At 43.9% G+C, this 20,880-nt stretch overlaps 1 protein-coding gene across 4 annotated transcripts in view; it reads left to right on the plus strand.

Annotated features, from left to right (window-relative positions):
* The first annotated feature begins 2,165 nt into the window (after positions 1 to 2,165).
* The window catches only part of SSBP3 (single stranded DNA binding protein 3), a 224,012-nt gene continuing 205,297 nt past the window's right edge, over positions 2,166 to 20,880 (plus strand). For all 4 annotated transcript variants that reach the window (XM_084852425.1, XM_084852426.1, XM_084852427.1 and 1 more), the window contains exons 1-4: positions 2,166 to 2,500; positions 3,452 to 3,524; positions 3,790 to 3,851; positions 6,194 to 6,278. In XM_084852425.1, the coding sequence (XP_084708551.1) occupies positions 2,445 to 2,500; positions 3,452 to 3,524; positions 3,790 to 3,851; positions 6,194 to 6,278 (276 nt within the window). In that variant the 5' untranslated portion in view covers positions 2,166 to 2,444. The remainder of the gene's footprint in view (positions 2,501 to 3,451; positions 3,525 to 3,789; positions 3,852 to 6,193; positions 6,279 to 20,880) is intronic.

Below are 20,880 nucleotides of genomic sequence, written 5' to 3' on the forward strand. Positions count from 1 at the left end.
TGAATGTTACCTTTCCCTGGAAGCCTCACTAACCAAGCATAGCACAGATTAAATCAAGACCAGTACAAAGCTCCGTGTTGTATCGTTTTCTTGGAAGATTGCAGGGCCGGGAGCGGGGTGCGGGGGAGAAGGAAGGAAGGGACTGCACTTCAAAATCCATATAAAATCACTTTCTAAAGATACATATACAGATTATTATGGGGTTTTGCTACATTCAGAAGACTCTGCCTCCTTTTAAAAAATAAGCACCTTTGAACAACATCACTGAACTTTAATGGGCGTGTTTGCGCTTGTAGTTTATATTAACTCTGGGGTTGAAGTTTTCCTTCTTCCACTGTTTTTTCCCCAGGACACTGACCTAGCCTCTAATTGTTTGGTGATAGGCATGTAAGGGGGAGGGGCGTTACTTGTTTATTGGAACAGCACAGTTAAAAAAAAAAATCAACCCAGGCGAACAGTTTCTAGTCCCCCCTAAGGATGTATCCAAACAGGCAGCCAATCAGCACTTACACAGCTTTTTCAGCTTGTCTTTTTTAAAGGGACAGTAGCAAACGGGTTATATCACATTTAAAGAGAAAGCCATCAACGGGGGGGGGGGGGCGGGGGCTGGAAAAAGCTTTTCCTCCCAGTTTCTCAAGAGGTTCTAACTTTAGGCTTCTGGAAAGGACTGAACCACAAATGTGGGTCTTTAGCTTTGAACAGGGATGGGGAGTTGTTGTTTGAAGGAAACAAGGCGCCTTTCCTAGGTCATCTATAGCCCTTGTTAATTTTATCTCTGGTTTTCAATAGTTTAAAATCTATATGTTTAACGGCCTCCTAAACGTCGATCGCTATTGTTATGTTTCCAAAAAGTGCCTTAAACCCCCGTTTGCTATTTATCTCCCCTCCTTAAAAAATCGGGGGGAGGTGGGGATTTCCGTTTTGAGGCATTCTGAATAAGTCTTCATATTAGGGCGATCCAGATCCTATTAGCAATTTTAGTAAAAGCAGCCTGGCTTTTGAAAAACAGGGAGGCGACATTTGCACCCCCACACCCCCAAGGAGAAGAAAAAATAGCCTCAAGGGGGCCAAGGGAGCTGTGTGGACTGCGGAGGAAGGAGAGCGATTGAGAATTCAAGGAGTACGAAGGAGAGGCTTAACAACGCATCCCTATTAATTTTTACTTGGAATTAAGTCCTATTTAACTCAGTAGGGCTTACTTCTTCGTAATCGTGTTTAGAAGCTGTATTAGTAGGTGGAGACATGGCTACCAGCAAGCCCAGTGTTAAAACCTCCACCGCCAGAGATCATACCCCACCGCTTCATAGTAACACTTCGGCTGCAGCCCTGTACCGTACGCTTCCATGAGAGTAAGCCCCACTGAACCGAGCGGGAATTACTTCCGAGTAAGTAACCCGCGTAAGATGGGGATGCAGCCCTCTTGCTTCCACACTTTACACTGCGATCCATAAGACAGGCTGGTGGTCCCATTGTGGGACGCGCGCGCACACACCAGAGCGAAGGGAGCCTGTTGAGGACCGCGGCGTCAGTCGGTCGGCTCTAAGGAGAGCCATGTGGAAGGTAACGGGGCAGAGAAAAGAAAGGCAGGGAAGCGGGGAGGGGCTGCGGGGCGGAACGCGGAGAGGACGGAGGGAGAAGCAAGGAGTAGGGTCAGGAGAAAGGGGAAAGAGGGAGGCAGATGCGGCCGTGGAAGGAACGCGGGGGCAGGTAGGGGGGCCTGAACTGCAGCCAGCGAGAGAGGGCTTCCGAGCAAGGTAGTAGTTCGGTCTGGAAGCGTGGAGGCGCACAGGGGAAAGGTGAATGGGGCGGGGGGCGGGAGGGTGTCTGGTGGTGAGGCTGGGAATAGGGGAGGGTACCTGGGTTGAGGAGGGAGCCGGGTAAGAAAGGCAGCTCGGTCCCAGCTCAGCTCCTAGGCGCAGGAGGAGGAGGAGCGGCGGCGAAGGCCACCCTCCCAGCTGGGGGGACCTTTAGGAAGCAGCCCGAGCTGGAGTATCCGTGCCTACTACTGGCCGGCCGCATCTCCCTTGGCGCCACCTTAAACTTGCTGTGCAAGGGCGGAGCAGCCCTTCCCCCCGCAGGCCGCCGATTGGCCGGGGAATGTATCCATTGTGGAACGTTGACGCCCGCCGCGTTCTATCCCTAGTGTAGCCACGTTCGGTTGAGCCGGGGGCAGCCGCGGTGGCGGCAGCAGCAGCAGCGGCGGCGGCGGCAGGAGCAGCTGGGAAAGAAGCCGGAGCCGAGGACAGGGGCAGGGCGATGGGGTCGAGGCCGGGGCTGGGGCTTTGACAGCTGCGACCAGGGCGAGCGGTGCGGCGGCAGCAGCAGAAGCGGGGCGAGCTCCAGCTGGGGGAAAGAGCGAGGTTCGGGAAACAGAGCAGCATCGAAGCAAGCCAGGCGGCGGCGGCGGCGGCGGCTTCAGTTTCGCCTCTTCCTTACTGCGGACCATGTTCGCCAAAGGCAAAGGCTCGGCGGTGCCCTCGGATGGGCAGGCTCGGGAAAAGTAAGCGTCGAGGCAGCGGCGGGGACCCCCGGGGAGCTGGGCATGGTTTCCTCCTGCAGGCGTTCTCCGCCTCGTCCCTTTATTGTCTGGAGGGGAGCTCGGGCATCTGGAGGGGACGAGCGTGGAGACCGAGATCCAGGGGCGGGAGGCTGGGGAGGGGGCGGCGGGCGGGCGAGAGGCTCCCCACTGGGGTTCTGTGGCGTGATTATTTAAGGGGACGGGGAGAGAAGCAGAAGGGTGGCGGGTGTAAAAAAAAAAAAGCATGATGGAGGAACGCATGCAGCCTTGCATCGCGTCCTTTTGTCTGAAGTGTCTGTCCGTCTGTGCGAGTGGGAAGGGGTGAAAGGGCTTTGTCCAGGCAACGAGCGGTTGGTAACCTTCTCCTGGGCCCTCTTCGTTTTCCACCTTGCTTCCAGAGTTTGCCAGTTTGGCAAAACCAGTGGATTTAGCAGGAGAGGATTTAGGGGAGGGGGGGATAGGGGGGTGTGGGGGGAAGCACTTTGCAAATCAGCCGTGCATCCCCAAATCTGTCCAGGCGCACGGAGAGAGGGAGAGACCCCCATAGCCACCTCTGTCTGGGCTGCAGCAAGCCTTGGTGAATAGCTGGGGATGCTGCTGGCTGCATTACAAGTGGGGCATGTGCCTGAAGAAGAAGTTGCATTTTGTTTCCTGCACTGAGCTAGTCTCAACTTCTCTTTTGAGGTGGGATGTTGGGGGGGGGGCTGGTTTGCTGGGCACTACTCATTTCTCTCTGCACCAGAGGCAGGAAGGAAGTGATATTTCTTCACTGCCCTGGTTTTAACCTGGGTTCATTCCCACTTTTTAAAAACAGAATACTTAGTGTGGAGGTGGGACAATTCCAGAAAGCCCTGTTCAGTTCGGGGGGGGTTGCTTATTCTTTTTCTATTTCTGCCACTCCCCCCCCCCCGTCTTATTCTGCCCTTTTTGCAGGTTAGCTTTGTATGTCTATGAATACTTGCTGCATGTAGGAGCACAGAAATCAGCACAGACCTTTTTATCGGAGGTGAGTGACTTTGTTTACTTTTGACCCCTTTCCTTCACCCCCAGTTTTAGATAGCCTTTGTTTTCGGAAGCAGGCACTGTGGCCTCCATTTTGAATTTTTTATCACCTTTTGCCATTATTGCTAGTTGGCCTCAGAGGCTGTTTGGGGGGGGGAAGGGGAGGTGAAGTGTGTGGGTGGGGGGGTAGCAGTATGAGGGGGGTGGGGAGAAGCATCTTTTCCTCCTGGTATCCAACCTAACCTATTTGCATCTTTTGCTGTTTACAGATCCGATGGGAAAAAAATATCACACTAGGAGAACCTCCTGGGTTTTTACATTCATGGTGGTGGTAAGTGTGCTGCTCCTTTCTCTTCCCCAAATAGAAACTTCTGTGCTTAGCTGACTGTAAGTGGGAAAGAATGTCCCAGGCAAAAGTTTTGGCTTGATCTTGTGTTTCTCTGTTGATAAATAGAAATAATTGCAATGCAAGCTTGTCTCTTCATCCTAGGTAGGATTTAATGGAACAAAAATTGGAGAAGAGGGTAGCATTTAGTTGAGCAAGTATTGGGGGCTGGGGTGGTGGTCAGGGGAAGTATTGAAGAGAGTCTTGATCAGTTGTCTGGTTTTGTTTTTGGAACGGTGTCTAAGCTATCCAAAGTAGATGCTGCTTGCTCTCTCCTTATCCTATAGAAAGGCACAAGGAGGCCCTTAGTTCCTTAAAGATGGTGATTCAGAGTGCCTTAGATCTCAGGAGGGTTATGTGTTGTTGTTTTTTAAGGTGTGGACAAGAAGGTACATGGTGCACTTGTAGATGTGAAATGCATCATCCCCCCCCCCCAGTTTGTTGAGTTGCCAAGGTGTGAATGTGTGGCAGACTAGATCAGTCTTTTGCTATTTTGTAGATGTGTTCTTGTGTTTTGAGGGGAAGTAAATGTTGGGAAGCATAGTATCAGTATTGTGGATGGATGTCTAGTTTCATTTAAAAGTTTGAAAGAAAGGTGGGCCACTTTTCTTAAGCTTACTCTTAGGCTACTGATAAGGGGTAAGTGAGTATGTGTCCCCTATAGATAGTCTAGCAGACAGGTTCAACATGACTGAAGCAGTTGTGCAATTGGTAACATAATACTGGATGATAAAAACATTGCTTCCAACCTGGTCCAAAGCACATTTCTTGAAAGAAAATCCCATGGGTTTCAAGGGAACCTATGTTCATGTGGTGTGGTTATTGTGTGTCAGTGTAGTTTGTTAGCACAGAATGGGACGCTTTCAGCATGATGTATGTGATACAATTTGGCTGTGATGGAGAGTTGAGGGACATGTTGCTTAGGTAGGCAGACTAGATTTGTGGGTTGGATAATAATTTAACTGAGAGGTTGGGTAGCACATAGTTTTGAGGTCTGCTTTGTTCTGAACCTATAGAGCAGGAAAGTTGAATGAGTTTTTTTTCTCCTTCTGGTGTCTATTTTGCAAGAACATTTTTGGAAAAATATTCTCTGTCAGTTGCCATGTGTTAACACCATTTGGATTGTTACTCAATATTATATATTGGGGGTTCTGTTGTACCATGTAGTCACTACTGGCCAGAACTCAGAGTTAAGACAAAAATAATGTATCTGCAATACTTCAGGTCTTCAGTACTTGAATAACAACATAGGAGCACTTTGGAACACAACACAGGAACATCTCCCCTCCACCAAGTAGTCTTACTTGAGTGCCTGGGAAGGCTAAAATTATTTATTATATTTATATCCCACTCTTCCTCCAAGGAGCTCAAGATAGTATACATGGTTCTCTTTTCCACCTCCCCCATTTGATCTTTACAACAACCCTCTAAGGTAGGTTAGGCTGAGAGATGGTGAGTGCCCAACCAGTGAGCTTTCTGACTGGGTGGGGATTTGATACTGGATCTCCTAAATACTGGTCACACACTGACCATTGCAGCACACTGGATAATTCAAAGTTTGCATAAATGAGTGCTGTTTACATTCAGGGCACACAGTTAATGGTATTATCTAGCAGGCTTCCATAATGGCGATGCTTATATACGTGCAACATCCAAGACAGAAGATGAAATCAATGTTGTATTGACAGTATGGCATTTAATGTCACACTGGAACAGCTCTAATAGATTGCCCTCTGGTTTAGGAGATAGCTGTATGTGTGGAAGGAGATGTGTTCAGGTTTAATGGATCAACACAACTTGAATCGGACACATTTGGCTCCAACGAGTGGGTGATTAAAAGCATTGTTGAATGTGCAGTAGTGTGTAAGAGGTCTAAGCATAAAGTTCTGGTCGAACGCAGACACAAAATAGCAGTACGGTCAAACTCTGGCATAGTGAACAGAACTTTCTAATGGTTGGCGGGGAGATCTCTTTAAAAGAAGAAAAATAATCTGAAGTTGATAGGTTCTGAAAGTGGAGATCTTTCACTGAAATTTATGCATTGAAATTTTGTGTCTCTATATACATATCTTGTCTATCTTTAGTTGGGTATTGTTGGAGGGGAAAGTCTCGAGCAGAACAAAAGTGAAGCGTTTAGTTGCTCCTCAAATAAAGATTGAATAAGATTGAAGAGTGCCGCTTGTTACTGAACTGATGGAATGGGTAGACTTATTTTATATCAAGACACTGTATGTTTATTGTTTATTGTACAATAATAGTAACTGACTTCTCTTTCCTTTCCTATACAGTGTATTTTGGGACCTTTACTGTGCAGCTCCTGAAAGGCGAGATACTTGTGAACACTCAAGTGAAGCAAAAGCCTTTCATGATTATGTGAGTAACAAATTTTTAATCCCTTTGACAGTAAACTCGTATTACTACAGTACATCAGAGCGAATGCAGGGGAAGAAAAGGGTGTTACCAGTGCCATTCTGATTTGGTTGAATAATATTTTATAAAGTCACAGCTATGTGAATCCAGTTCAGATACTTATCTGGAGTACTTTAAGGTGGTGCATATTGATCTAGCTACATAGTCATGCATCTTCCTTGTGGCTCACAAGGATAAGGAGGGTGAAGGAGATGCAGAGATGATATTTATCATGTTGAAATCTCATTTGCAAACTTTCTGACATAAGTAGATGGTTGTATTTGAATGTGAAATGTTCTTTCTTTAGAAGGGGAATGTAATCTTAAAAGCTCTCCAAAGTCTGTAAGTATATAAGAATTCATCAGAAGGTTGTTGAGTAGTGTGAGCCTGTGCATGTTTACTTGGGAGTAAGTCCCACTGTGTTCAACAGGCCTTACTCCCAAGTAAGTGTGCATGGAATTACAGCCTTAGAGCCAATATCTTTGGCTTTAAAATACCAATCCAATGGTTTTTCATTAAGACTGCAGCACATACTTCATTATTACTTTAATTTTTAATGGGAGAAGGGGCTACAAAGTGGCTGCAAGAGGAAAATTATTTTCAAGGTGCTTAGGTTTTGCATGTGGAGATTGACTTGAGGTGCAGGCTTGTGCTTTTTTCTTTTCTTTTGTGAAACAGTAAATGGTTTGTCCCCCACAAATTAATGCTTGGGGCCCTGGGGTTAAATAACAGGTATCTATGAAATGAGAATGTGGAGTTTGCTTTTTTATAGAGAACCAAATGTTTTCAGAGTAACCATAGCACTACAAGCCCCAAAGAGGATAATGTTAGAAGCTTTTTACAGTGACCCTATCCTCTTAGAGGGGACATTGCCCCAAGCTAGCTGTACTATAGTGTTCTGGATAAACTTTGACTTGTCAGCTTCTCTGATGCATTCTCTGGGTTACCTGTGATGGCAGAGTGCTCAGTTCCCAGAAGCATGTCAATTTTGATACTTCGTAAAAGGAAAGGTGTATTGTCCTTTCTCTTTTTTCTTTTCTTTACAGCACACTTCATGGCTGGTTAAAGTAAGGTTGCTGATTAGGATTTCACTCTGCCTCCTCCTGTGCCACTTTGACTGCATCACACCTAGAGCCAGTGTGGTATAGTGGTTAGAGTGTTGGACTAGAACATGGGAGATCTGGGTTCCAGTCCCCACTCGGCCTTGAAGCTCGCTGGGTGACTTTAGGTCAGTCACTGACTCTCAGTCTAGCCTACTTCATGGGGTGTTGTGAGGATGAAATGGAAAGGAGGAAGATTATGTAAGCTGCCTTCAGTTCTTTGCAAGAGGAAAAAAGGCAGGATAGAAATAAATAAAAACCAAATCACAACTTTCCTCTACCTAAGCGGACTGTAGGAACTGTAAAGAGCTGAGTTGCCAAGGGTAAAAATGTAAGTAGCTGGTTCTTGTTCAACTTAACATTGAATTGAGGCTCAAAAGAATATGCAGAGCAAGAAATTGGGGTGAGTGAGGAGAAAGCGAGCTGGGCAGCCCAGTTAAAAACGTGTTTCCTTGGAAGGAAGCCCTATTGATTTCAGTCAATCCTACACCTGATTCTTAAGTCTTGTTATGGAAACTGCTTTCCCCTAGCCTTCTGGATGCATACCTCCCTGGTAAGGTCTATAGGGTTGCTTGAAGAGCATGGTTCCTGTCTACCGCAGCTCCTAAGGAAAGGGTTCATTGGCAAAGGAAAGAACTGTATAATTTGTCTTAAAGCCCCATGGTTTATCTCTGTGGATATTAACTGGAATGGTGTGAGACCTGACAACAGAGAAGTAGCTCCAGGGTTGTTCTGGTAACATAGGAATTGGGGTATTGGTTTCTGTATTCACAGACTTTGGAACTGTAGCTCTTGTTACTCAACCAATGATATCAGAGGTAGTTCTTGGTAAAAAGTTTGAGGATGGTTCCCAAGTCGGGCAAAGCATGGGAAGAACTACAAAATGAGTATTACTTTGTATTTATCATGGACATGCTAAATCCTAGTGTTACCTCTGAGAATGTGCTTTGAAAAGAGAACGTCACATTAAAGCCACTATCGCTAGTTTTAGTTTTATCCCCTCCTGATGTTGCAACTACAACTGGAATATGGGACTGTGTTTCCCAGAAAATTGGCAGATGATTGGGCATTGATCTGGTTTTGTCCTTTTGGTTTGACCCAGTCCCTAGAGAGAGCCAACGGTGAACAGGCTTGGAAGTTACTTTTCTGACTCGTTGATCTTTTTGCGCAAAGAAGTGTATGCTGTGACACCCCAAAACAGAAGGGAAAGTGACACTATATTTGGCCCTAGTATCTGCCTAGAATCTGGCAAATAGTTTGCAACTGTGCTCTAGTTTTCACCCTATATACATTCCACATAGAATTCGCTGACTTAGAATGGGCAGGGGGGGGGTAATTGAAAATGTTTGCTTCTTTGTGCATTTATCTTATCCTGCTTTATTGACAAATATTGTCTCCAAAATTGTGTTAGACTTATATTGTCAAATATTGTCTCCCTGTCAATAAAAATGACACAGGCCCTACCCTCTGGCTTGCAAACTGAAAAGAGGGAGATGGTAGAGGAGGGAGATCAGTTTGACAGTGCTGAGCAAAGTGGGGAGTTGTAATATATATGTAGTTGGAGCGAGAAAGATCTTCCCTTGCTGCTGGTGTTTGGATAGACTGGTGCAACTAGAATGTCCTTCCCCGCAGTTCTGCAGTCCCAGGGAAACTGGCAGTTGGAGAAAAGTGTTATTTCTGGCAGGGAAGGGAGAAGCAAGCTCCATACATCTACTTGTTCTCAGGCCAATCGCTGAGGCCAGGCTGATGTTTCTGTTGCCATGGTGTTCGTCCTCAGGGGGTGCACACATCCCTGTATCCCTTTCCCCAGCTTGTACAATTCCGGGACAAGTGGACTGCAGTTGGGGACACCACTAGGGGGAGGAGAAACTCTGTCCTGACACTGGTGACCCCAGTGTCACTGGTAGGAAGTAGACCCCCCCCCCATCTGAGTATTGCCCGTGGGCACAGTGCTTTCTTTTCTTCCACACGGGAATGACTGCCATTCACTTGAATGGGGGAAAGGTCTACAAAAGCTCTTGGAAATATTAATGTTATTAATGTTAGGGTGGTTTTGTCCCCCACCATAACAAACATGTCCAAGAGCAATGGTTTACTGTCTGCTCTAATGATTTGGCTCAATTTACTTCTGTGGCAGAAAATTAAGAAGCCACAATCCTATGCATGGTTAGACTGAAAAAAGTCCTACAACTCCCATTGTGCTGGCTGGGACTTTTTTCAGTTTAAATATGCATAGGATGGCACCCTAAAGCCCAGTTAGGGCAACCTCTTCTGTGCTTCCCTTAACCTATGGCAACTGCCCCACAAGCAAACTGCTCCAGTTCTGTATGGGGCCTGCAAGTCTGTTTCTCATGATGCTTGAAATAGTATAGATGCTACATGTATGTGACTTCCACTGATATCAGTGGCACTTAACACTCAGGTAAATACGTTCAGGATTCAGATCTTGATATTTACATGTAACAAATGAGCCGCTGAACAGGCCATGTTTAGTTGCTGGGTTTTTAAAGGTCTCCTTTCGGTCGTAGCTGCTTCTGAATTAAGGGTGTCCCTTATGAAACATGGCTTAATATAGTTTTTAATTATAGGAGACCTGTTGGATGCAAAGCATAAGGTGTGGAGGAATAGCACTGGCATTCAAGATATAGTAATGCTACATTAGCAGCAGTCTTATAATAGTGTCTGAGGATTTACTGTATTTAGAGAAATTAATCTTTTTTAGCTTGGTAATAATTCTAATAATAGGCATGAGTGCATTAGATGATTCGCATAAACTTCTTTAATACATGTTGCTTTAAGCTTAACAGCAAATAGACACAATCCTGATTGTGTGTCTTTTTAATTCTCAGTGTAATACAGTTTCATAACAGTCCTAAGTACTTTACCTTTTTGGTTTTATTATGAGGACCGATAAGAAGATTTTCTGTTCCCGCCTGTTCTCCTCCTCCTTTATTTCATTATACTGTTTATTTGTAAAGCACTGTTGGCTGAAGTAGTTGGCTAATATGTTTTGTCATGACTGTGTTGCTTTAGTCATAGAAGTATCAAACTCTAAAGGTGGGATTTTCTCCTCTTTCAAAATTTATATTTTCTCAACAAGGGAGTATGTAGTGTACTTTCAATAATGAACTTAGCAAGCAAGTTAAAATATGTGATATGTAATTGTGTTGTGTGTTCTGAACAGAAGTTTGCTTGTTTTTCAGAAACTCAAGATATGGTTTGTAGTGGCTATGCACATGTGCGTAAGATGCAGATATTCCTGTCACACGTAGGAGAGTTTAATTCCCACTCACTGTAGATGTGCTTGTGTGTTTCTAGGATAGTTCTGCTTTGGAAGAGATGTTGCTGCCTAGATTTTGTGACTACGTTTCTCATGTATGGGAGGGTTAGGAAGAGAATTCATTGTACTGTGGCTATTAAAGAATATCAAACTAAATATACAGCCTTCTTTTCCTGATCTTCTAAATTACTGTCCCTGCGCAGAACATCTGGTGCTGAAATTGGACAGAGTGTCAAATGCAGAAGGTCTAAAAAATCTTGCTGATGAGAGCCTTGAGATTATAGGGCAGTTGCTTGTTGGCCTGACATGTAGCCAGGATGGCCCCCGCTCGCAAGGACCCCAATGGAGGCTGACAGAATAAGTGCCCAGCATATAGCTTAAATAGCAAGCCTTCTGAACTGCTAATGAATGAATAAGTGACTCATTCAGAAAGACTCCCAACCAGACTAGAGGATAGTTGGCTACATGATTGGGAATGACACAATATGGAGGTTTTAATGGAGACTCCGGGAGGAACATGCAGGATTGCGAGAACATGTTAATAGCTACTGCTGTTTACGTCCTAAAAAAGATTTTCACTCGGGGGGGCCTGTGCAAATCATGACCTGAGTGGACAGATGACTAATGTGGTAGATGGGGTAAAAATAAATTGCTATTATGAGTTGTCAAAATGATTGGTAAAAATTCTCTTTTAAGCTTTGGATGGCTATTGGGTTACTTTTGTAGACATGCATGGCTTCAGACTTAAAGATGCAGCTTGCGCATATGTCTGGATTCCTTTATTCTCTGCACTAGTGGAGACTCTGGTGAGGGAGATCATTTTCCCTGTATAATAGGACTGAAAACAAAAATATTGTCTTAAAACGGAGAGAGTGCCTAACTGATTAGGTATGAAAGGCAGACATTCTGTGCATGTTGAAAGGCATTTAAAACGTGGCATCATTTCCTTTCTATGCTTCTTTCCCATTGTTTATGGTTGAGGTGTGGCTACTTGGACGTGTAAGAAGCAAATCTCTCCAGATCAGTAGGCCTGGGGAATACATGCTTCAAAGAATGGGAAACCATGCTTCATTAGCAGCCTGTATAACAGCACTTGCATGCTGTGTAACTTCCATTTCATTTCCCAATATAACGATATGATAATAGAAGCAGCAGGAGCAACAAGCAATTTCCCCAAAGAACATTTTTAATATTAAAAAAAACAACAAAAAGCATTCCCTGTTCTTGCGGGGGTGGTTGTGTCCTAATCGATTCATAAGAGTTTTGAGATGGCTGACCTGTACTGATTTCAAAAGGCATTCTTGAGATTGGGATGCGATGTGCTGAATTTTGGGTAGCAGCAATATAAAAAGGTGCCACATAAACCCTGTACAAGGGGATGTATAGCTGAATAATCACTATGCTTGGGAGACCAGACAAACTCTTTCACTGTTAGCTGAGCACAAAATATCCTTGGATGAATAAGTGTTTTCCTAGAAATCACGAAATCTGCTTGCCAAAATTGTGGCAGAAAACAGTTAAATCTGCAAAGACAAGGTACTGGTAAGATGTCCATGTTGGTGACTGATTTTTTTGGGTGGTGGTGGTATGAGGTAAGGAGCCTACCTGTTTTCAAGTTTGTGCCCCATCTCTGCTGCTTTAATATGCACAGAAAAAAACCTCAACAAAAATCCTGAATTTCTAGGCTGATGTTGCAAAAGTACTCTGAGAGCAGTCCTGCAAGTCTGGGGGATGAAGAATGGAAGCTTCCAGTCTTGGAGACTTCCAAGCATCCAGTGTCCTGCTAGGCTGCTGCCGTCAGGGTGGGAGGAGCAATGGAGGCTATTTTCCCCTGACTGTTCTCCTTTACAGCAGTTTTTACTAGGTGGCCTCTGAGCCCATCTAGTGAATTTACATGGGGGTTGGACTCGATGGTCTTACAAGCCCCTTCCAACCCTACTATTCTAAGATTCTACCAGGGGCCGGGAGCCAATTGGATCTGGTGGATCTACACTCCCACCCCTCCCCTTTCCTTCTCCAAGTTCGCAGAACTTTCTGTAGTGGCTTGGAGGTGTTTGTGAGAGTGGAAATTCATGCTCAGATCTGCTCTGCAGTTGGAGCTCTCTTTCTGGCTGTAGAAGAGGGGATCTACTGTATCCTGTGGACCCTCAGATGCTATTTAAGGGGCATAGCATTGTGGTGTAATTTATGTTTTGGTTGCAACAGATTTTCATAGAAACACATTAACATTACTTATGAAAACATCAGCTAATATGAAGCTGTGCACGCTCATGTAAAGTTGCCTTTTAAAAAAGCTTAATTTCACTTAGTGTCTTTGGATTTTTAAAAAACTGCTGTGCTTTTAATGTGGTGTTTCAGTGTTTGAGATTTGCAAAAATATCAAGGGGTGGGGTGGGGAGAAGAGCAATCCAAAATGTGCTTCCAATTTCAGTGTTTCTGTGTGTTTCCAAAAGAAAATGTTATACCCTCTCTAGAGGTTTACTGCTGTTGGCACGGTTGCCTTTATCTTGCTTCTAGGCAAAGCCCCTTCGTAAGCGCACTCATATTACATTGTGGCGGTGTTGCCAGACACTCTTGTTGCAGGTTTTATTGTGCATCTTCTGAGCTGGTGAGCTACAAAGGGATTGTACAGCATGACAGGGAATTTCAACCACCGCGTTATCTTGGAATTGGCCGATTGATGATTGCAGTTCAGCGTTTCAACACTGTGAAAGCCAATACAATTTGAGTTAGCTGTGATGACTGCCAGTTTAAATACCGCAGTGAATTTCTGTCAAATAGCTAATACACAGAATGGGGAATTGCAGAAAACTTGATCACTAGAACCAATTTGGTCGATTTTGGCCTCCAGCTACAGAAAATGAACTTAAATCTAGTTGACTGTCGCTACGTACTTTTTGTGGCATTATTCTGTTTGCACAGGCTCCTCTGAGTGTAACTTTGAGTGACAGTGCAAAAATGCTACAACACAGGATACTTTTAATTAATTGTACTCAAAACTTCAAAAAGTAACTGTCCCCTTGGTGGTATTAGTCCTTTGAAACCACTCCCTAAAAAAATTAAAATTGTAGATGTAAAATTTCTATATTACAATTGCATTTATTTAGTCATTAAAAAAAACCAGGGCATATTTTGGTCCAGCTGTAGAATTTGTTGGAGGGGCTGGTGGACCTTGCCAGAAAGGTTGTGCGCAACACAATCTCTCTGCTAGCTTCAGCAAAAAATAACTTCTCTGAGCAAATCTAAACTTTTCCTTTTTTGAAAAAATACCTCCTGTTTTGTGTCAAAAAGTTAATTATAATCTAAATAATTCTTTGCTCCACTTATGCAAAAGCAGTAGGTGTGACATAAATAATTTTTCTACATGACTTAACCTTAATTGCTGGGAGAATGCGACAAGAATCCATTTCCTCAAAGTGGGCCTTCTCCATCGTGACATGATGATGCTCACATGCCTTCCAGATTCTTAGATAGAAGGTGGCTTCGCAATTCTGACAACTAACAGGTACGAATTCTGCTTACTCAGAACAGATCTCCATAGTAGATACTGCCTTGATGACGCATGATCTCACTCCAGGGGTGGTACCTGGTGTCCTCCAGATGTTTTGGACTATAATTCTCAAAATCCCTGACCATTGGCCATGCTGGCTGGGCTTATGGAAGTTGTAGTCTAAAACATCTGGAGGGCATATGGTTGCTTACTTCTACACTACAGTATATCTGGATGATTTTCCATCGTCACTCTCCTAATGCTCCACTAAATAGCTCTTACATGGCTACATAAATGTTATAGGTACCTGGATGATGTTTGTATTGAATTTTTAAAAAAAAATTGTTGAAAAAACGTGGGAGTTCCTTATTTGTAAGGAAACTCTTCTAGCAAGAACTTTAGAAGCCTTCCCTAAGCTTCTGCCAATGCTATGCATGATGTCTTAGGGTTGTTGGTTTTTTTTTTTAAAAAATAGGGAATAAATGGGTAGGTTCTAACTGTGCCCTACCTCTGGAAGCCAGCACAGCGAGTCCTGGTATGCCTGCAATTGTCCCCACCACCGGCAGCTTGCGTGCAGCCCCTACCACTGGTAGCACCAGAAGTGCTCATTTCTGGAAGGTGTGACCTGCCTCTTCCAGAAACTTGTGTTTCCGGTCATTTGGGGGTTTGCCCCCAGAAGCGCTACATTGCCGCTCAGTGGTAGGGGCCGGCTGTGTGTGCACCACTGTAGGGCACTGTTGGACCCTACCTAACAGCTCCATGGTTTTTCTCCCCCTTTACCATCTCCATCACATGTGGACTACATATCATACTATGAGCTACTACCGTGAGTAGCATGCTGTTGAAAGTCTGAACAGGTCCTAATTTTAGTCTTATGATCAGAGGGCTCTTTGCTCTTTTCCAAGGGTACAAACTCCTTGGTCTTGAAGGTTCCATGGCTACCAAATTGATGCTTCTTAAGCTTTGTTAAAGATATATGAGGCAGAGTGGCTTTGGGCATTCTTGTACCTGAAAGGCACTGCTGTCAAATTACACTTTATGCTCTTGGGTTCTCCTTTAATTTAAATCAGGAGTACACAAATTTTTCAGCACTGAGGGCTGCATTGGGCATCTGCTGGTGAGGTGGGGACTTCAGATGTGTATGTGTGCACATGTATGCACGCACATTCATGTATGTCTCCAGCAGACACACACACCACTCTCACTGCTTGGTATACACTGTAATACTTAAAAACCTTCAGTTTAAGATAGGTGGGCAACTTGTGCTGCATTTCCTAGGGGGTAACTTTCAGGGACTCGGGTCCCCCTATGCCCCCCTCACACACACAAACTACTTACATCCCCTTCCATTCACTTCTCCACTCGCTCACAAATGCACACACCCATTCACTCACAGCTTTAACTCTTTCCTTCTCTCAGCCACCTCTGAAAAAAGAAAAGAAAAACACTTTAGGAACATGCTCTATAGTTCCTGCCATAGAAGCCCCATTCCGAAACTGTCCTACGAAGCCAGTACAGACCTTTGAGCACAGCTTCCTAGGGCACTCTAAGAATGAGACTTCTATGGTGGGAGCCATAGAGCCCATTTCTAGAGTGTGTTTCTAACTTGTTTTCTTTTTTCAGTGACAGGAGATGCTGGCGTTCTGGGAGGCCCCAAGACAGGGACTGAGGGGTGACTTTTTGCACCACTGATTAAAATGAATGGGTTAAGAAAGTTTAGAGGGAAGAGATAGTAACCCACAGTGTTCCAGATCTGCTCCACCTTTTTAACTTTGCAGTTGGTTGCGACTGAACATCCTGTGTAGTATGCTATCCATTTTGACTGGTGCCCAGCTTGTTTGAGACAGTGGATTCCTCAAGGCGGCATAGAATTGAAGGTTAGAAGAGTGGTTCTTAAAACATGCCCCTAAGTAAACTTATAAAAACAGAATTTTGTGGTCCGAGTTTGGTGGGCCACCATTTCTTTAGCATCTTGTGTGGAAGCCTGTTGGCAGCCTTTGGGGGTTTCTTCCACCAGGCCTTCTGAGGGCCACTTCCCACATTGCTTTTTCTCCATGGAGTATAATCTCCATGTTAGAAAAAGTAACCCATGGGGCAACCCTCATGACCATTTGAAATTACTAGCTAGTAACCCTGGAATGAAAACCAAAGAGTGAGCATGAAATCAACAAGCATGTGAATAGGGACCTGTTTTTTAAAAAAATATTTATAATGAAAGACATTTGATTAAATTAACAGGGGATGGTTTAAAACCAGTCAAAGGAAATATTCGTGGAGCTTTATCATGGATGGTTTTTTTCTGTTCTCTACTGTTGTATTTGGATTTAAATAAGGATTGAGCACATTCATGGAGGAATAGATCTAGCAACTGGTGTTTGATCACATAGCTGGAGGGTATGTATGTACTTGCTGCAACCTCGAGAAAATTGGTAGGAAAGAGCAGACTTAATCTGGAACCAGCACTGTAGCTTCTTACAAGCTTTCTAACACATCTGGTGGTGTCTACCAAGCACATATGGACCTTTTTGTGTGAACTAATGGGGCAGAAAGGTGTTGGTTAGAATACACTGGTCCTGCTCAGCTAATATTTTCCTGATGGGATTGTACCTAGGGAGAGATTGGGAATGGGCCAGAGTTTTGCATGCTGCTCCCCCGCTCCTCTTCTGTTCATGCACCACAGAGAGAAGTAAATTATGGGAACAGGCATTTTGTACAGCAGGGAGGATATTTTGTGAACAAAGACTGACAGCACATTCCTATGTTTACTGAAGTCTCAGTTTACCGGGACTTAAATGCTAGTAAGTCTGTTTAGGATTCTGGCCATGGATACCAAACCTTAAGGTATGCGAAGGTATTTCTTAAGAGAGAAATGTTTTTCAGCTTAAGGTGCTAAGTTTGTCTGAAGGTTTGGAAGGAAGTACTTGGTCTGCATCAACAGAACTTTGTGGGGCTTGCAGTCTTTACAACTGAGGGAAGAGATCCAGCTGAGAGACAGGAGGAAGGCTGCCATGGCCTAGTTTGCTTGTAACAATAATCCAGATTTTTTTATTGTTCATTCTGGGTTATGAACTAGGCAGCATGGGGCTGCCTGATCAATCCCACCACAAGCAAGAGCAGCTAAACAGAGACCCTTCCATTCATGGTTTAGTTAGTGTTAATTGTGAACCAGGAACACTGGCTTGTCCAAGAAGCCAGAGAAGAACCCATGCAGTGGGAGCAATCGGCAGTGTGCACCAGCATGGTGCCTTGTACACAATTACCCAGAATTTTTTTTTTTTTAAAAAACTAGGTTATTGTTACGTGTGAACCAGGCTCCTAGGTGAGAAGTGTGGTTGCAGCGCCAACCAATATTTGTAGGTGAATTGTGGAAACCGCATGTTGCCTTCACGGAATGGAGATCTATTTGGCCTTCTATGTAGTGTATTTGTATGTTAGGCTTTATTCTGTCTCCTGTTTAGTTCTAAGCTGTTGGTGCAAGTCAGTTTGTATTGTTTTGTTCAGTGTTATAAGTGTTGAATTATATTTTTATTCTGTATTTACCTACTGACACTATAGCTATTTGTAACTGTTCCTATTAGGTCTTTCCAGTTGTTATATTTATTGCTGTTTGATACATTGTGAGCTGCTTTTTCTTGTCGAAAAGTGGCTTACAAATAAGGCGATGATGGCAAGTTTGTGTTTAATTTTTGGAAGGATACTTCCTAACATCAAGAGCAAGCAGGTTATAGAGCATATTATTGAAGGAAGATGTTTGATTTTTGGAGATTTATAAAGCAGTGGCAGAAGTATTAGTCAGGGGTAATGTGGGTTGTGAAACCCACAGTAGTGCAGGGTGTTGAATTTTATTAATAAATGGACCTAATTTACCTACAGCATGTCTGAAATCTGGATGTTTTTCTTTCCCACTTCCATACAAATAATGTGGAAAGTGCGCTTTACAGTCATGCTCTCCTTCATCCTCAATACCCATCTGAAATAGGTGGTTAATGTTTTACAAACAAGGAAGTGTATTTGTGGTGAGGGTTTTTTTTTTATAGGTTAATATGATGAATAGAAAGCTAAGAGCAAAGAAACATCTGAGTGTGTCAAGTTGGCTGTTCTTATTGGTGGAGGACAAGTTCATGGTCTAGGGTAGATGGATCCTTTGCTTGAGAATATCAGCTCTGCTGGGCTACTTCAAAAATGTTTCTTGTAGACCAGCCTTCCCTGACCAGGTTGCCTCCAGATGTGTTGGACTACAACTCCCATAATCCCCAGCAGTGGCCATGCTGACTAGAGTGATGAGTGCTGTAGTCCAATACATCTGTAGGCCACCAGGTTGGGAAGGCTGTTGTAGACATGGGGTCAATCTTGGGTTTTGTACACTTGCATGACATTTCGAAGTGATTCCTCAAAATCCAAATCGCACAATAGGCTTCTCCCAGTATAACAGACATGGGAATAGCTGCAAATAAGTCTGAACAGGCTCTTGCTTAGATGTGGAATTCCTATCCACTTCTGAGGGGGTGGATTCACATCCACTCCTAGGGATGTGGAGGCTAGGAAGAGGAGAGCAGGGAGACGAGAGATTGATCTCATCCCTGCCACAGTTCTTCAGAAGGTACTCTGTTGCTTTGTCTCTGAAGTAAATTTATTTGAAAGCAGACGTAACAGCAGAAGGGGATGGGTCATAATTTAGAGCACATGCTTTGCATTCATAAAGCCTTAGGTAGTAGTAGGGCTGAGAGAGCCTGAGGCCTTGGAAAGCTGCTGCCAATCAAGGTAGACAATATTGGGCTAGAGTCTGACTGCAAGATACCTTCGTATGAATCCCTGAAGTGGCGTGTTGCTGTGCAGTTAATCCCAAGGGGGTGATGCTTCAGTGCTTTTTCCTTCCCCCATTTGGGTTGCAGAGGGCATGTGCATTTTAAAGTTTTAGCTTAATTGTATCTGTTTACTCAGAATGGGGGAACTGTGTGGGAAAATGCCCTTTGGGTTTTGTTCAAAAATGGCTATTTGGGGCTGCTTAATGCACTACAGTTTCAGCAGATAGACATTAACAAGTCTACAGCATCTTCCTACTAAATGTTAAAAGTTTGAAGCAACTAAGCTAGTTCAAGAAAAAAGAGAAAGAGTAAGCTATGGGTACACACAGTATTGGGCTGGACCCCATCACAAGCCCCACTGCTTGAGAGAGAAGCTCTTGCAATTCACCTTGGAAGAAGCTCTTGTTCACTTATTCCAAGTTGGATGCTTAAACAAGTTGGATGTTTAATTTTGTCCTTGAAAATGAACTTCTGTTGACTCCCATTTTATTCATAATGATCCATGGCTGATAAACCAGTGGCAAGAAAATAATTTTACTATGTAAAAGTAAAAAAGCATCATTAAAACACATTCATCTATAAGGTTGGGCTACTTTAAAAGCTTTGATTGTTGGTTTGGAGGCAAGCACCTATTTGTCGTTTGAGTGAACTAATGCTCTTAAAGTAAGAGTGATTTTGGCATTCGACAGTTGCATAGGAGCTATGAGAATGGATGGTTGTTCGAAAGCAGTTCCTCCTTTTTTAGTTGATATTGACAAAATCCTGAAAGCATTAAACCAGAGGTCATGGCAAAGCGCTTACGCTGTAGTCTCTGTGATTGGGGAGCCTAAATATTTATCCTGGTCTGTCCCTAATGAAAACAAATTGTCAACAGTTGTTCAGTAACTGACTAAATTAAAATCTGTAATTAGTCAATTAGATTAAAGAGTTGGCACAACCTGATTGTATCATGCTGGTTAGGTTATTAAGAGAAAGGGTGTGATTTTTAATTACTGCATGCTAATTTTGACAGTTTCAAATGGAAACAGACGTTTCCCCCTACTACCCCCACCCCACAACGTGTGCTTTGTCTTTTGTGAAAGAAGACAGCAAAATGTAGTTTCCTCACAACAAAAGATCTGAAGTTTCTTCTCTCCAAATTCAGGGGCTCAGTTGGGAAGACCCTTGGGTAGGAGCAGGCTGTGGGGAGAGTTTTATTAAATTTGTCAATCTTTTGCCTATTGACAATGGGGTATTTTTACCATAAGTGTGAGGGAAGGTGAGACTTACTTTGTTTTGTTTTTTGTATTAAGGAGGCCTAGATTGTAGGCAAACATTTGCATACTGAAATTTATTAAATTTATTAAATTGTTGAATTTACTTGTTTGGAAGTAGGTGAAGCATGGGGGCGGGGGAAGCAGTGTCTGTGCGTTTTGGAGCTGTTTGTTTGTATGGTAGATCGTTTCTCTTGTGATCCTGTGGGTGTTGCAAACTGCACTTCCTGACACAATGACTAGAGCACTCTTTCAGAGGTCTGTGTTTGGCTGTTTCCCCGCCTTTGTACTCTTGCTTGCTGAGATCACTTGTAATCTGCTGTTGGCATGGGTTGCTTGTTAGAGAGGGCATGAGGGGAGGGAGGGTTGTACAACTCTTTATCTCCTGCTTCTCCCCCCTCCCCCCCCCCCCGTGCCCTGAACAGATCACTCTGAACAGTCTTAGCTAAAGATGTGTAGTGCTGAGATGCTAGTGACATAGAAGTGAGTCATTCCCCCCTCCTCATTCTTCCTCTTCTCTCACCGCCCCCCCCCCCCCACTGCTCCTTATTGTACAGGTTTTGATCACTTTTAGAAGAGGATGCTGTTCTGGTTTGGGAAACAAAGCCATTTTGCTATCTGTATGAAAGGCTATTTTT

Source organism: Heloderma suspectum, chromosome 4 (assembly GCF_057233095.1).
Source record: "Heloderma suspectum isolate Gila_16-S chromosome 4, 16-S_ref, whole genome shotgun sequence".
Taxonomy (NCBI): domain Eukaryota; kingdom Metazoa; phylum Chordata; class Lepidosauria; order Squamata; family Helodermatidae; genus Heloderma; species Heloderma suspectum.